At 35.2% G+C, this 15,000-nt stretch overlaps 2 protein-coding genes across 2 annotated transcripts; both read right to left on the reverse strand.

Moving 5' to 3' along the window:
* Positions 1-4,572: 4,572 nt before the first annotated feature.
* Positions 4,573-7,782, reverse strand: LOC129753196 (uncharacterized). The gene has a single exon (XM_055748996.1). It carries the CDS (start codon positions 7,780-7,782, stop codon positions 4,573-4,575), a length of 3,210 nt encoding a protein of 1,069 aa, XP_055604971.1.
* Positions 7,783-7,821: 39 nt separating this feature from the next.
* LOC129753198 (uncharacterized) lies at positions 7,822-9,936 on the reverse strand. The gene has a single exon (XM_055748997.1). The coding sequence runs from the start codon at positions 9,934-9,936 to the stop codon at positions 7,822-7,824; it is 2,115 nt and encodes a 704-aa protein (XP_055604972.1).
* Between the last annotated feature and the right edge of the window lie 5,064 nt (positions 9,937-15,000).

A 15,000-nucleotide genomic window follows, 5' to 3' on the forward strand; every position in this document is an offset into this window, starting at 1 on the left:
ACATTGAATACATTGAAAATGACAGAAACTTTACTATAGAGAAACTGAAAAATATTAGGAACAAAATGTGAACAAAATGTGAAGATGATCAAATTTTAAAAATTTAAAAACAGTAGAAATCATTGTAAAAAAACACATTCCAGAAAACGAACAACGTTTGTGTGTGATTTTTGTAGATAATGTTTTAAATATTTCAGAAATTTACAATTTTTATATATTTTTGTAATTTTTGTTATTTTTATAGTTTTTAAAATTTCTGTAAATTTTGTAGTTTTTTTTTTGAAATTTTTGTAATTTTTGAAATTTTTGTAATTTTTGTTTTTTTTTCGAATTTTTGTAATTTTTGATTTTTTTTTTTGTAATTATTGAAATTTTTGTCATTTTTATAAATTTTGTCGTTTTTGTCATTTTTGTAGTATTAGTAATTTTGAAATTTTTGTAATTTTTTTAAATTTTTGTAGTTTTTACAGTTTATGTAATTTTTGTAATTTTTGTAATTTTTTTGTAATTTTTGTAATTTTGGTAATTTTTGCAATTTTCGAAATTTTTGTAATTTTTGTATTTTTTGTAATTTTTGTTATCTTCGTAATTTTTGTCATTTTTGAAATTTTGGTAATTTTTTTAATTTTTTCAATTTTTGTAATTTTTGTTATCTTTGTAATTTTCGTAATTTTTGTAATTTTTTGTCATTGTTGTATTTTTTGTAATTTTTGTAATTTTTGTAAATTTTGTAATTTTTGTAATTTTTGTAATTTTGTAATTTTTGTAATTTTTGTAATTTTTGTAATTTTTGTAATTTTTGTAATTTTTGTAATTTTTGTAATTTTTGTAATTTTTGTATTTTTTGTAATTTTTGTAATTTTTGTAATTTTTGTCATTTTTGTAATTTTTGTAATTTTTGTAATTTTTGTAATTTTTGTTATTTTTGTAATTTTTGTAATTTTTGTAATTTTTGTAATTTTTTTTAATTTTTGTAATTTTTGTAATTTTTGTCATTTTTGTAATTTTTGTAATTTTTGTAATTTTTGTAAATTTTGTAATTTTTGTAATTTTTGTAATTTTTGTAATTTTTGTAATTTTTGTAATTTTTGTAATTTTTGTAATTTTTGTAATTTTTGTAATTTTTGTAATTTTTGTAATTTTTGTAATTTTTGTAATTTTTGTAATTTTTGTAATTTTTGTAATTTTTGTAATTTTTGTAATTTTTGTAATTTTTGTAATTTTTGTAATTTTTGTAATTTTTGTAATTTTTGTAATTTTTGTAATTTTTGTAATTTTTGTAATTTTTGTAATTTTTGTAATTTTTGTCATTTTTGTCATTTTTGTCATTTTTGTAATTTTTGTAATTTTTGTAATTTTTGTGATTTTTGTAATTTTTGAAATTTTTGTAATTTTTGTAATTTTTGTCATTTTTGTAATTTTTGTAATTTTTGTAATATCTGTAAATTTTGTAATTTTTGTAATTTTTGTAATTTTCGTAATTTTTGTAATTTTTGTCATTTTTGTAATATTTGTAATTTTTGTAATTTTTGTAATTTTTGTAATTTTTGTAATTTTTGTAATTTTTGTAATTTTTGTAATTTTTGTAATTTTTGTAATTTTTGTAATTTTTGTAATTTTTGTAATTTTTGTAATTTTTGTAATTTTTGTAATTTTTGTAATTTTTGTAATTTTTGTAATTTTTGTAATTTTTGTAATTTTTGTAATTTTTGTAATTTTTGTAATTTTTGTAATTTTTGTAATTTTTGTAATTTTTGTAATTTTTGTAATTTTTGTAATTTTTGTAATTTTTGTAATTTTTGTAATTTTTGTAATTTTTGTAATTTTTGTAATTTTTGTAATTTTTGTCATTTTTGTAATTTTTGTAATTTTTGTAATTTTTGTTATTTTTGTAATTTTTGCAATTTTTGTAATTTTTGTAATTTTTGTAATTTTTGTAATTTTTGTAATTTTTGTAATTTTTGTAATTTTTGTAATTTTTGTAATTTTTGTAATTTTTGTAATTTTTGTAATTTTTGTAATTTTTGTAATTTTTGTAATTTTTGTAATTTTTGTAATTTTTGTAATTTTTGTAATTTTTGTAATTTTTGTAATTTTTGCAATTTTTGTAATTTTTGTAATTTTTGTAATTTCTGTAATTTTTGTAATTTTTGTAATTTTTGTAATTTTTGTAATTTTTGTAATTTTTGTAATTTTTGTAATTTTTGCAATTTTTGTAATTTTTGTTAATTTTGTATTTTTTGTAATTTTTGTAATTTTTGTAATTTTTGTAATTTTTGTAATTTTTGTAATTTTTTAATTTTTGTAATTTTTGTAATTTTTGTCATTTTTGTAATTTTTGTAATTTTTGTGATTTTTGTAATTTTTGTTAATTTTTGTTATTTTTGTCATTTTTGTAATTTTTGTAATTTTTGTAATTTTTGTAATTTTTGTAATTTTTGTAATTTTTGTAATTTTTGTAATTTTTGTAATTTTTGTAATTTTTGTAATTTTTGTAATTTTTGTAATTTTTGTAATTTTTGTAATTTTTGTAATTTTTGTTATTTTTGTAATTTTTGCAATTTTTGTAATTTTTGTAATTTTTGTAATTTTTGTAATTTTTGTAATTTTTGTAATTTTTTTAATTTTTTTTAATTTTTGTAATTTTTGTAATTTTTGTAATTTTTGTAATTTTTGTAATTTTTGTAATTTTTGTAATTTTTGTAATTTTTGTAATTTTTGTAATTTTTGTAATTTTTGTAATTTTTGTAATTTTTGTAATTTTTGTAATTTTTGTAATTTTTGTAATTTTTGTAATTTTTGTAATTTTTGTAATTTTTGTAATTTTTGTAATTTTTGTAATTTTTGTAATTTTTGTAATTTTTGTAATTTTTGTAATTTTTGTAATTTTTGTAATTTTTGTAATTTTTGTAATTTTTGTAATTTTTGTAATTTTTGTAATTTTTGTAATTTTTGTAATTTTTGTAATTTTTGTAATTTTTGTAATTTTTGTAATTTTTGTAATTTTTGTAATTTTTGTAATTTTTGTAATTTTTGTAATTTTTGTCATTTTTGTAATTTTTGTAATTTTTGTAATTTTTGTAATTTTTGTAATTTTTGTAATTTTTGTAATTTTTGTAATTTTTGTAATTTTTGTATTTTTTGTCATTTTTGTAATTTTTGTAATTTTTGTAATTTTTGTAATTTTTGTAATTTTTGTAATTTTTGTAATTTTTGTAATTTTTGTAATTTTTGATCATTTTTGTCATTTTTGTCATTTTTGTCATTTTTGTCATTTTTGTCATTTTTGTCATTTTTGTCATTTTTGTCATTTTTGTCATTTTTGTCATTTTTGTCATTTTTGTCATTTTTGTCATTTTTGTCATTTTTGTCATTTTTGTCATTTTTATCATTTTTGTCATTTTTATCATTTTTGTCATTTTTGTCATTTTTGTCATTTTTGTCATTTTTGTCATTTTTGTCATTTTTGTCATTTTTGTCATTTTTGTCATTTTTGTCATTTTTGTCATTTTTGTCATTTTTGTCATTTTTGTCATTTTTGTCATTTTTGTCATTTTTGTCATTTTTGTCATTTTTGTCATTTTTGTCATTTCTGTCATTTTTGTCATTTTTGTCATTTTTGTCATTTTTGTCATTTTTGTCATTTTTGTCATTTTTGTCATTTTTGTCATTTTTGTCATTTTTGTCATTTTTGTCATTTTTGTCATTTTTGTCATTTTTGTCATTTTTGTCATTTTTGTCATTTTTGTCATTTTTGTCATTTTTGTCATTTTTGTCATTTTTGTCATTTTTGTCATTTTTGTCATTTTTGTCATTTTTGTCATTTTTGTCATTTTTGTCATTTTTGTCATTTTTGTCATTTTTGTCATTTTTGTCATTTTTGTAATTTTTGTCATTTTTGTCATTTTTGTCATTTTTGTCATTTTTGTCATTTTTGTCATTGTACGGACGCAGGATTCCGTTCTTAGTGTCCCACGAATTGGGTCCCAAACGGCGTCGAAGGATTCGGAATAGCAGGAACAACTTTGGTCATCAACTTGACCAGCGATGGCGGAGCAGAACAAAGGCCGAGAACTGATGTACTTTCGGGTGATAAAAAAGCACGTCCGTTGCGCGCGAATAGGTTTGAAAAGTGATTTTTATTGAAGCATAAAAAATACATACATGTCACTTATATACTAGTATTGGAATTCACTTATCACTTTCTCGTCATGTTTTTTCTCACTCTTAGAACTATATGGTGTGAGTGTGCAGTGTTGTCAATTCAATGTTTTGTGTTGTGTGTTGTGTGAAATTGTGTTCGGTGAAATTCATGTTTGTGTGTAGATAATATTTACATAGAATTTCTTCCCTTAAAGCTATTTCACTTCACATTCGTATTTTATAGTATTTTTTCGTATTTTCTTTGTAATTCATTGATGTCTTCGTATTTTATCGTAATTAATTGTTGTGGACCGCTGTTCATTGTGACTGCGCCGGAACATGCCGCCCCCCTTAAAATGTTCATTTCAACAGCATCTCGATTGGAAGGAACGGCTGTCGCGATGTGTACTGCAATGGAACCTAGGATGATTACTCGTCGTTGTCGTCGTCGAAACCAATCTCACTGTTCGGAGCCAAAAGTTGAGCAGCGGCCGGAAGTGTGGATGGAGCCTGAAGATCAATTGTGGGAGATGGTTGGGGAGTGCAGCTCGGAGCGGAAGGCTGACGCTCGGATTCCGTGACTGTGGAGGCTTCGCAATGTGGGAGCGGGCACATTTTGCGGATTGAGCAACGGCGGATTTGGTTTCCATCACACAGCACGTCTGCAACTCTGCCACACGCATCGTCGCCAACAATCGTCTTCAGGACTCGAGCGATGGGCCATTTCGTAGGAGGCAAGTTGTTGTCTTCGACCAGAACCATGTCACCGACGGCTAGATTCGGGTGTTTACCGGGCCATTTTTGGAGACGCTGTAGAGTGGGCAAGTATTCTACGTACCAGCGATCCCAAAGCGTTTGGAGAACACGCTGTTGGTCTTGCCAGCGGGACAGGTGATTGGAGGGTAACGAGGTAAGGTTTGGTTCGGGAAGAGCTAGGATTGGACCACCGATTAGGAAATGGCCTGGAGTTAGGGCCTCGAGGTCTGTGGGATCGTTGGAACGGGGAGTAAGCGGCCGGGAATTGAGGCACGCTTCGATTTGTGCGACCGTAGTGGTCATTTCCTCTTGCGTCTGAAGGACATCAAGAGTCACGCGATGTAGGTGATGTTTCACGGACTTGACGCAAGCTTCCCACAACCCTCCAAAGGTGGGTGAGCGTGGTGGGATGAAATGGAAAGCGATTCCCATTCGGGCTGTTGTTCTGGCAATCTCGGACTGATGCCGTTGCGACAGGAAGAGAACACGAAGTTCTTCCAGCTGGTTCTTGGCGCCGACGAAATTCGTGGCGTTGTCGCAGTAAATATCTGATGGACGTCGTCTCCGGGAGCAGAATCGTTTCAGCGCTGCGATGAAAGCGTCGGATGTGAGGCTCATTACCAGTTCGAGATGTGCGGCCTTGGTAACCATGCAAACAAAGACGCAAATATAGGATTTGATTGGGCCCTGTTTGCGAGGAGGTTTCAAGTACACTGGACCCATGAAATCAACTCCGGTACTGGTGAATGGAAGCGATGGTGTAACGCGTACAGCAGGAAGATGTGCCATAACTTGCTGAGCGAATCTCGGTTTGTTGCGGAAACAGACGATGCATTGGTGGACTGTATTACGGGCTTTATTTGGACCATCTATTGGCCAGTAACGACGACGAACCGCTGCCAATAGATGAGAAGGTCCTGCGTGAAGCGTTTCTTCATGGGCGTCGAGGAAGATAAGATCCGTGATGAAATGCTTCTTCGGAATGAGAAATGGATATTTTCGGTCGAATGGAATTGGAGCGTTTTTGAGGCGACCTCCCACACGAATCAACTGTTCATTTTGGTCCATGAACGGGCGAAGTTTCAGCAACGGAGATTTCTGCGAAACGGTCGAGCCTTGCCGTAAACGTTTGTGATCTTCAGCGAACTCTTCGAGCTGCACGCATTGCAGAAGTGACAGCTCTGCCGAACGAATCTCGGAAGGTGCCAGAAATCCCACGGTGCGTGCATGTTCCAATAATTTACAGTTGTTCATGAAACGCTTGCAAAGGGCGATGATTCGAAGTAGGCGGTAGTAGCTATCAAAATAGCCCAACGTTTCTCGGGTCCAGGACTCTTGGTGAGTGCAAACTGCGGAAATAGGAACGGATTTCCTTTTCTCGGTGTCTACTTCTGGCGGCGGCTGGGTTTTCCAGGAATACGCGGACGCAGGCCAATGTTGAGGAGGACGAAGCAGCCATTTTGGACCATTCCACCACAATTCATTGCCAACGATGGATTCTGGAGTCAAACCACGCGAAATGTGGTCAGCCGGATTGTCTTCAGTAGGCACATGCAGCCAAGTAGCGGTCTCAGTTAACTGCTGAATCTGCGAAACCCGATTGGCGACGAAGGAATTCCAATTCGATGGATCGCGCGAAATCCAGTGCAGCGTGATTGTAGAATCTGACCACAGAAACCGGGGACATTGGAGTTGAAGGCTCTCCAGCAGTTGATTCTGTAGATTAGCCAAACGAAGACCAGCACACAACTCCAGACGTGCGAGGGTAGGTCTACGCTTCTCAGTTGGGGCAACCCTGGATTTTGCTGTCATAAGGCGGACAGTGACTGCACCCGATGCGGATATCGAACGAAGGTAGATGCAGGCACCGTATGCACGCAGCGAAGCATCAGCAAACCCATGAAGCTCTAAAGTGGCTAGCTTCTCCGTCAACACGAAGCGAGGAATCGAAAGCTGCGACAAAATCGAGAGCTGCGATGATATCTCCATCCACTGGTCGGAAATACTTGTGGGAACCGGATCATCCCAGCCTAACTGCATTTCCCAAAGGAGCTGGATCAGCATTTTCGCACGAACAATCACCGGACCAACTAACCCTAGCGGATCGAACAAGCTGCAGATATGCGACAGGATATTTCGCTTGGTCGAAGGGACGTCTGGCCATTCAGGAACTTTGAACAGAAGCTCATCGGAGGTAAGCTTCCAAAATAAGCCGAGTGCTTTGATTGGAGACGAACGATCAAGTTCCAAAACGGAGGCCTGTTCTCGAAGCTCTGCTGGAAACTGCTCAACTACTTCTGGAACATTGGATGCGTATTTACAGAGAGGAAAACCACCGGAATTCAGCATCAGAGACGTCTCTCGTATAGCTGCAACTGCTTCCTCCACTGTGTCGAAGCCACGCATAACGTCGTCAACGTAGAAACCTTGTTTCACTACGGGAACTGCTTTCGGAAACTTCTGGGCTTCATCGTCGGCTATTTGCTGCAGACATCGTGTTGCCAGGTACGGTGCGGTTGTGGTGCCATAGGTGACCGTCGTAAGCTCGTACGTACGAAGTGGTTCTGAAGAAGATTTACGCCAGAGAATCCGCTGATAAGCCCGATCTTCCTCTGCTACCCAGATTTGGCGGTACATTTTCGTAACGTCAGCTGTTACGACCACAGAATGCATCCGAAACCGTAGAATGATCGAAATCATGTCATCCTGAACAGTTGGACCCTTCAGCAGCAAGTCGTTGAGGCTAAAACCCGAAGTGGTTTTGCAGGAACCGTCGAACACTACTCGCAGCTTCGTAGAAGAACTGTCCGGCTTGAAAACAGCATGATGTGGCAAATAGAAATGGCGACCCGGAGCATCCTCGACAGCATCAACCAATTTCATATGTCCAAGCGCAAGATATTCGGACATGAACGAGGAATATTATGCCTTGAGATCGGAATTCAGCTCAAGACGTTTTTCGAGGCAGTAGAATCGACGAGTGGCGATAGCACGCGAATTTCCCAGCTGACCGATAAGTTCCGGTTTTTTGGGCAGGCTAACGATGTAACGTCCGGAATCATCCCTGCGAGTTGTTGATTCGAAGTGGTTCTCACAAAGGCGCTCCTCAACTGACAACGTAGAATTTGTCTGGCACATTTCAAGCTCCCAAAATCTGCTAACGCTCTGCTCAAGATCGTGGAACGTCGACAGGTTACAATGGACCCGAACTTCATCCGCATTGGAACCGCTGTCGTGAAAACCGGATACGAGCCAACCAAACACCGAATTCTGGAGCATCGGTTTTCCGTCGCCAAGTTTGGAGTGACCGCTTCGCAAGAGCTCGAAGAAAACCCGTGCACCAATCACCATATCGATGGGACCACGCGTAGCAAACGATGGATCGGCGAGACGAATGTTCTCCGGAATGGCCCAATCGTTAACATCGATGGTGCAAGTTGGAAGATCGCTGGTCACCTTATCCATCACAATAAACTCCAGCGGAACTCGGAAGTTGTTGAACCGTGAGGCAACCGTAGCGACAGTCGAAAACAGCGAAACTGCAGAAATATTTCCACCAATGCCAGCGATCTCTGTGTTACCAGGAGTCTTCCGCGAATTCAGAAGACGACGAAACCTTTCAGTCATGAGATTCGGCTGCGAAGCGCTATCAAGCAGAACTCGAGCGAGGAACGAAGTACCCTTTGGACCGAGGACTTTGACAACAGCAGTGGCGAGAAATACTTGGTTCGAAGGGGAGAGGTCGAGACGTTTGGTCCCCGAGTGCGTATTGGCGGAGAGGCTGAGAGGAACAGGAAGCGAACTATCGACACCAGCGAAATTGGAAACGGAAGACTGCTTCGGAACTTGATTTGTGCCGGATCCTCTTGCTTTATCCACATCTGGATTGTGTAGTAGCGTGTGATGCTTGGTTCCGCATACTCGGCAGGCTCCGTACTTGCAGGTAGCGAACGAATGCTTTCCAAAGAGGCAGTTGACACACAATCCAGATTTTTTCACGATCGCAGCACGTTGAGTAACCGGCATGTGTTTGAACTGCTCGCAGAAATACAAACGATGTCCCTTCCCGCACGCCGCACAGTTGTCGTTGGATTTGACGTCGGTAGCAGCATTCACGCTCTGGAGATTGGGTCTGGAGTCACGCACTGGTCGATCGGACTGCAACGTCTCTAGCTCCATCACGTACTCACGGATAAACTTGATCAGCTCGTCGTACGTCGGCATCTTTTTTTTATCCGCTGCTCGCTGCCACTCGCGAAGCGTGTTGTGATCCAGCCGCGCTGACACCATGTGCACCAGAAGTGAACTCCAGCCTTTCGTGTTCTCGCCCAGCTTCTCCAAAACTCCTAAGTTGTTCTCGAAGTCGCCGACCAAACTTGTCAATTCCCGTGGACATTCCTTGCGCACCTTTTCCACTTTGAACAACGCCTCAATGTGACTGCGTACCAGGATGTTCAAGTTCTGATACCGATCAGTCAACATTTTCAGCGCCACTGAATAATTGTTACCCGTTACAGACATTTTCTCAACAAGTTTCAATGCCTCTCCTCGAAGAGTCGACTTGAGGTAGTGAAACTTCTGCACATCTGATAACTCTGCGTTGTTATGTACTAACGAGTCGAACGTGTCGTAGTACGAAAACCACCGTAAAATACTGCCACTGAATTCCGGCAGTTTAATATCCGGCAACTTCAGGGCCCGAAAAGAATGACCCGATGAACCTGACAATGGTGCTGGCGTGCGGGGTACCTCTAGCGATGCGTAAAACGCTTTAAGCGTGAAGTAATCCTCCTCAAAAGCAGCCATATCCTTGGGGAAATCTATCTCAGTATTTTCCTCCTCCTCAAGGCTCTCAAGATTCAATGAGGCTTGGCAAAATTTCTTATAATTACTCTCAAGAGCATTTTTTCGAGCTAAAGCTTGCTCAACTTGCGTATCCGGATCGAAATTTTGCATGAAATTCATGGCTCGTTCCATTGAATCTCGAGCCTGGCGATAAATCACCAAGTTTTTCTTAAACTCCACTTCTTTCTTCATCGCTTAGCGGAAAAAATTCAAAAAAAACCGCAAAATACCGAAAAAATATTTATTTTTTGTTTTCAAATATTTTCCAGTGGTACTGAGAGGGTTAAATTACCCGAAAAATCGATAATCGCAATCGATCCGCAAAAATTCAAAAATAAAAAAAACTTTCAAAAATATTTTTGAATTAGGCACTTTTTGTGCTACTGGGACTTGAAGGGTTAATAGTGAGCTCTAAATTGATCTTCTATGGCCTACAGCAATGGCCGACGAACAATATTCGATGATCAAAAAATATCCGAACCATGCACCAATTGTGCTAACTTTTCACTTGGAACCGTTTCCGGCTAAAGAATAGTGGGCATATGACTTACCGGACCGGTCCAACCTACGGTTTGTTGATGTTGACAAATCGGAAAAAAATCACCCGGGATGTTTCCAACGAAGTTCGAAATGTTCCGTCGGATGTCGAATTTCCCAAAAAAAAGCCTCAATCACGCACTCGGGACCGATGACCAACCCCCCTTTCAGGATTGCTGTTGGTTCCGCGGTGATTGATTGCTGCTGCTGCTGGTGCTGATGAGCAAATTAATTGCTTCTGCTGCTGCTGATCGATGAATTGTTTGCACTTTCTGCTGCTGATGAACGTCGAAAAGTTCCCGCAGGCCTGGCAGGTACGTGTGCAGTTCAATCCGGGTGAAGGACCATGTACGGACGCAGGATTCCGTTCTTAGTGTCCCACGAATTGGGTCCCAAACGGCGTCGAAGGATTCGGAATAGCAGGAACAACTTTGGTCATCAACTTGACCAGCGATGGCGGAGCAGAACAAAGGCCGAGAACTGATGTACTTTCGGGTGATAAAAAAGCACGTCCGTTGCGCGCGAATAGGTTTGAAAAGTGATTTTTATTGAAGCATAAAAAATACATACATGTCACTTATATACTAGTATTGGAATTCACTTATCACTTTCTCGTCATGTTTTTTCTCACTCTTAGAACTATATGGTGTGAGTGTGCAGTGTTGTCAATTCAATGTTTTGTGTTGTGTGTTGTGTGAAATTGTGTTCGGTGAAATTCATGTTTGTGTGTAGATAATATTTACATAGAATTTCTTCCCTTAACCCTTCGTTTCATAAAGTTACAAATATGCAACAATTAATTCAAACTGTTCTAAACTTCACATTTAGCTAAAAAGTAAATTTTTTTTTCGATGGGAATAATATTCATAATTTCAAGATCACGTTCAATTAAAAAAAAAAATATTTTTAGTGTTTATAGGAACCAAAAAAACCCACTTGAATCTGAAAAATATGGAATGTGGAAAAAGCCTAATTTTTCAAATTTTTGGCCTAGTGTAATTCATATTGAGAATTTTTTTTCGACTCAAAAAAAATATTTTCGTATTCCCACTAAAGTAATTTACATAATAAACAAAATTTGAGATTTTTTTTTTGTTTTTTCTCTGATATAATGGGTTTTCAATAACTGTTGCAAATATGCAACACCATGCAACGGTAGTACCCTAGGTAGTTATATGGGTTCCATAGTGTGTTTTCGAAACTTGCATCGTTAAACAGTGTATTTGTTTCCCGATGACAATGTTTTCGTTATAAATGATTTATTATCATGTTCAGGCCGTATTAAGAGGGGGGGGGGGATGAGAAAAATTGCCCCCCCCCCCCCCCCCCCTGAATAAAGAGGGCCCCCGAGGTGAAAAAAATAAAAGTTTTGCTCTAAACCGTTATCAAAACTAGAAAAATATTATAAAAAGTTCAAAATTTATCAAACTTTAAACTAGGACGGGTCCGAATAATTAACTTATTTGGGATTTGTAATTCAGCGTATGTAAAACACATTATTTTGATTTTTTTTTCCGCGGCCCATTGGTATAACAAATACATATTTTGAAAAAAAAAAAATGTCGGATGCCTTCACAACTTGCAAAATAAGCATACACCAATTTTCAAAAGTTCTATATTATTCAACGTGATTCAAACTCAAGTACGGGGCTTTATCCAGAGAGTTTAAAAATCTAAAAACAAACAACGAATACGCTTTTTTATTTTTCCACTTGAAAATTCAGTACTATCTGCCAACATTCGATAACCGAGGTTTGAAGTATTGTTTTGCTTTTTTTTTCTTAGAGATGAAGGAATGATTTGATTGAAAATTACAATGCTCATTATTTTTTACTAAAGTATGAGCCGTTTCTTATTATCAATCGACGAAAAATGCTCTTTATTTATACTATTCAACCTTTTCCTGGAAGCTCTGGAAGTTGATTTTAAATTGAAACTTTTTGTTCTCGAATTTAGTTTTATTTTTATTTCTTTTTTATTCTTAAACTGATTTCAAGTTTGAATTCTAATTTTAGAATCATGTTCCAAATTCTAATGCTCATTCCGAAGAAATCTTTATTGTTCTTTTAATTTTGCCAACAAATGATATTTAATAGTTTAATGTAATTTGTAATTGGATCATTCCTTCAAAACTAAATTGAGACTTTGCTCTTCAATATCAAGTTTGTTTATTAAAACTGGCATATAGTTATGGTATGATTTAAGATTAAGAATCTTTATCAGAACCAATTTAAATACGTTTTCGGAATTGATATGTGTTGATTTGTTCAAGGTTATGTTCAGAAAAGTTGTATAGGTAAGAAGCTTTCCATTTTGCCGCCGGTCGTGGCCTAGAGGATAGCGTTCCAGCCATCTAAGCCAGAGTCCATGAGATCGAATCCCGATCACGACACATATAGTGCTCTTTCCGTGGTCTGGTGGTAAGATGCTAGCCATAAAATCCTTGAAAGATGTACGCCTTAGAGTTAAGTAAATTAGATCTCTTCAAAGAAACATGAAGTTTCACTGAGATCCTATATGTGTGTGTTCGTTGTTTTAGCACCTTCAAGCAAACGTAAGAAATAATTTCCTCAGTAGGTGGTATATTATCGCATAACTACTCCTAGCTAATTTCTCGAGAGTCTTTGTAGTCTAGTGGATAAGCTGGTGCGAGTCTGGTTCCGATGTGCCAGGCTGGGTTCGATTCCCGGTATCGGCGAGACAACTTTTGGGTTTGAATCCCATAAGAAGCCGACAGGTAAGATGTGTTTCCTCTTATAACTGATTATATGAATGTTTAACCAGCTGCCAGCTGGCCAGGTATATGCACGGATGCCGGAATACCTCTAAGTAACCTGATTGACTCGTTCTTCCAAAATATACCTACATACGAAGCCATGGGGTCGGTTCCAGAATGCATGAGAGCATATACTTAGGCAGAAACTGCGGTGAATCCGTGCACCCATGGTGGAAAACCAACATACATAACTACTCCCAGATAAATTCTTAACTTTCCGGTGTCCAGAAATCTAGATTTGCGAAGTTCCTGTGCGAAAACTATGATTAGTGCAAAAGAAATTAGGAATAAGCATTTATTTCCAGTTGTCAAGTGTGAAGAAAAAAAGGTGTAACCGTTTCATGTTGTTGCAAATATGCAACAATTAATATTTTTGCTAAATAACCGAATTATGTGAAAATAATATTTTTTCCTTATTTTTCCCTTCATGTATTCATCATTGCGCACTATTGAGAATTTTTTCGAGAAAAAATAAAAAATCATGAAATGAAGGGTTAAAGCTATTTCACTTCACATTCGTATTTTATAGTATTTTTTCGTATTTTCTTTGTAATTCATTGATGTCTTCGTATTTTATCGTAATTAATTGTTGTGGACCGCTGTTCATTGTGACTGCGCCGGAACAGTCATTTTTGTCATTTTTGTCATTTTTGTCATTTTTGTCATTTTTGTCATTTTTGTCATTTTTGTCATTTTTGTCATTTTTGTCATTTTTGTCATTTTTGTCATTTTTGTCATTTTTGTCATTTTTGTCATTTTTGTCATTTTTGTCATTTTTGTCATTTTTGTCATTTTTGTCATTTTTGTCATTTTTGTCATTTTTGTCATTTTTGTCATTTTTGTCATTTTTGTCATTTTTGTCATTTTTGTCATTTTTGTCATTTTTGTCATTTTTGTCATTTTTGTCATTTTTGTCATTTTTGTCATTTTTGTCATTTTTGTCATTTTTGTCATTTTTGTCATTTTTGTCATTTTTGTCATTTTTGTCATTTTTGTCATTTTTGTCATTTTCGTCATTTTTGTCATTTTTGTCATTTTTTTCATTTTTTTTTTTTCATTTTTGTCATTTTTGTCATTTTTGTCATTTTTATCATTTTTGTCATTTTTGTCGTTTTTGTCATTTGGAAATTATATTAAAAAGTAATGAAAATAAGAACCACCCTAGTTCACACCCTAAAAAAAATATCTAAATAATTCCGTCAGATATTTTTTCCGACACCTTGCATAGTAATCTGAGGAAAGAAATAAAAAAAACCAACGGCTGTGTTTCTCACAGTCAGCCCAAAATTGCTACATTCTCAGTCACTTTCGTTTCGAAATGAAGCCATTATCATATTTACGAAAGCTCCACCAAATCTCTACCACCTCTCTGCTAGATAGGAACGGAAAATCAGAAAAGGGATGGAATCATCAACAACACACACCCAAGAACGTCGGCATAGGTGGCAGCAGCTTTGCATGAAACGTGATTTGAAAGAGGTGAAAAAAATTATTATTATCATGGAACACTGACCTGAGTCATAACGAGGTAGGTTTCAAGTATTTAGTGCGTTCCGCGGCAAGGGAAGTTTAATTGTGTGATTTTTCACACTTCTCGCCGATTTTTTTTTAGCGCTAGCAAAATAAAGTATACAAAGCTCTGTGATCCGGAGCCGAATTCCGTTCTTCAATGGGTTAAAGAATTCCGACTTTTTTTTTGCAAGCTCTCTGCTTTATGGGAACTAAGCTTTCTGAGCATGGTATTTTTGGTTTCCATCGCATGGAGCACTATTTTGCCCAATTGACTGTCGATGCGAATAACTTAATCAAGCGCGTTGCTATTTGATATGTTGCTCTTTAAAGGTGGTGTTCCACAGATTTTAAAATAACGATGGTTTCATTAATAGATGCTTACTGTCAAGCACTCAGAACAGTTTTTTCTTAATCAAAGCCTAATTCTCATT

Source organism: Uranotaenia lowii, chromosome 3 (assembly GCF_029784155.1).
Source record: "Uranotaenia lowii strain MFRU-FL chromosome 3, ASM2978415v1, whole genome shotgun sequence".
Lineage (NCBI taxonomy): Eukaryota > Metazoa > Arthropoda > Insecta > Diptera > Culicidae > Uranotaenia > Uranotaenia lowii.

Coding starts and splice junctions, on each gene's coding strand:
- LOC129753196 (XM_055748996.1), bottom strand. CDS start 7,782: ATGAAATTGGTTGATGCTGTCGAGGATGCTCCGGGTCGCCATTTCTAT.
- LOC129753198 (XM_055748997.1), bottom strand. CDS start 9,936: ATGAAGAAAGAAGTGGAGTTTAAGAAAAACTTGGTGATTTATCGCCAG.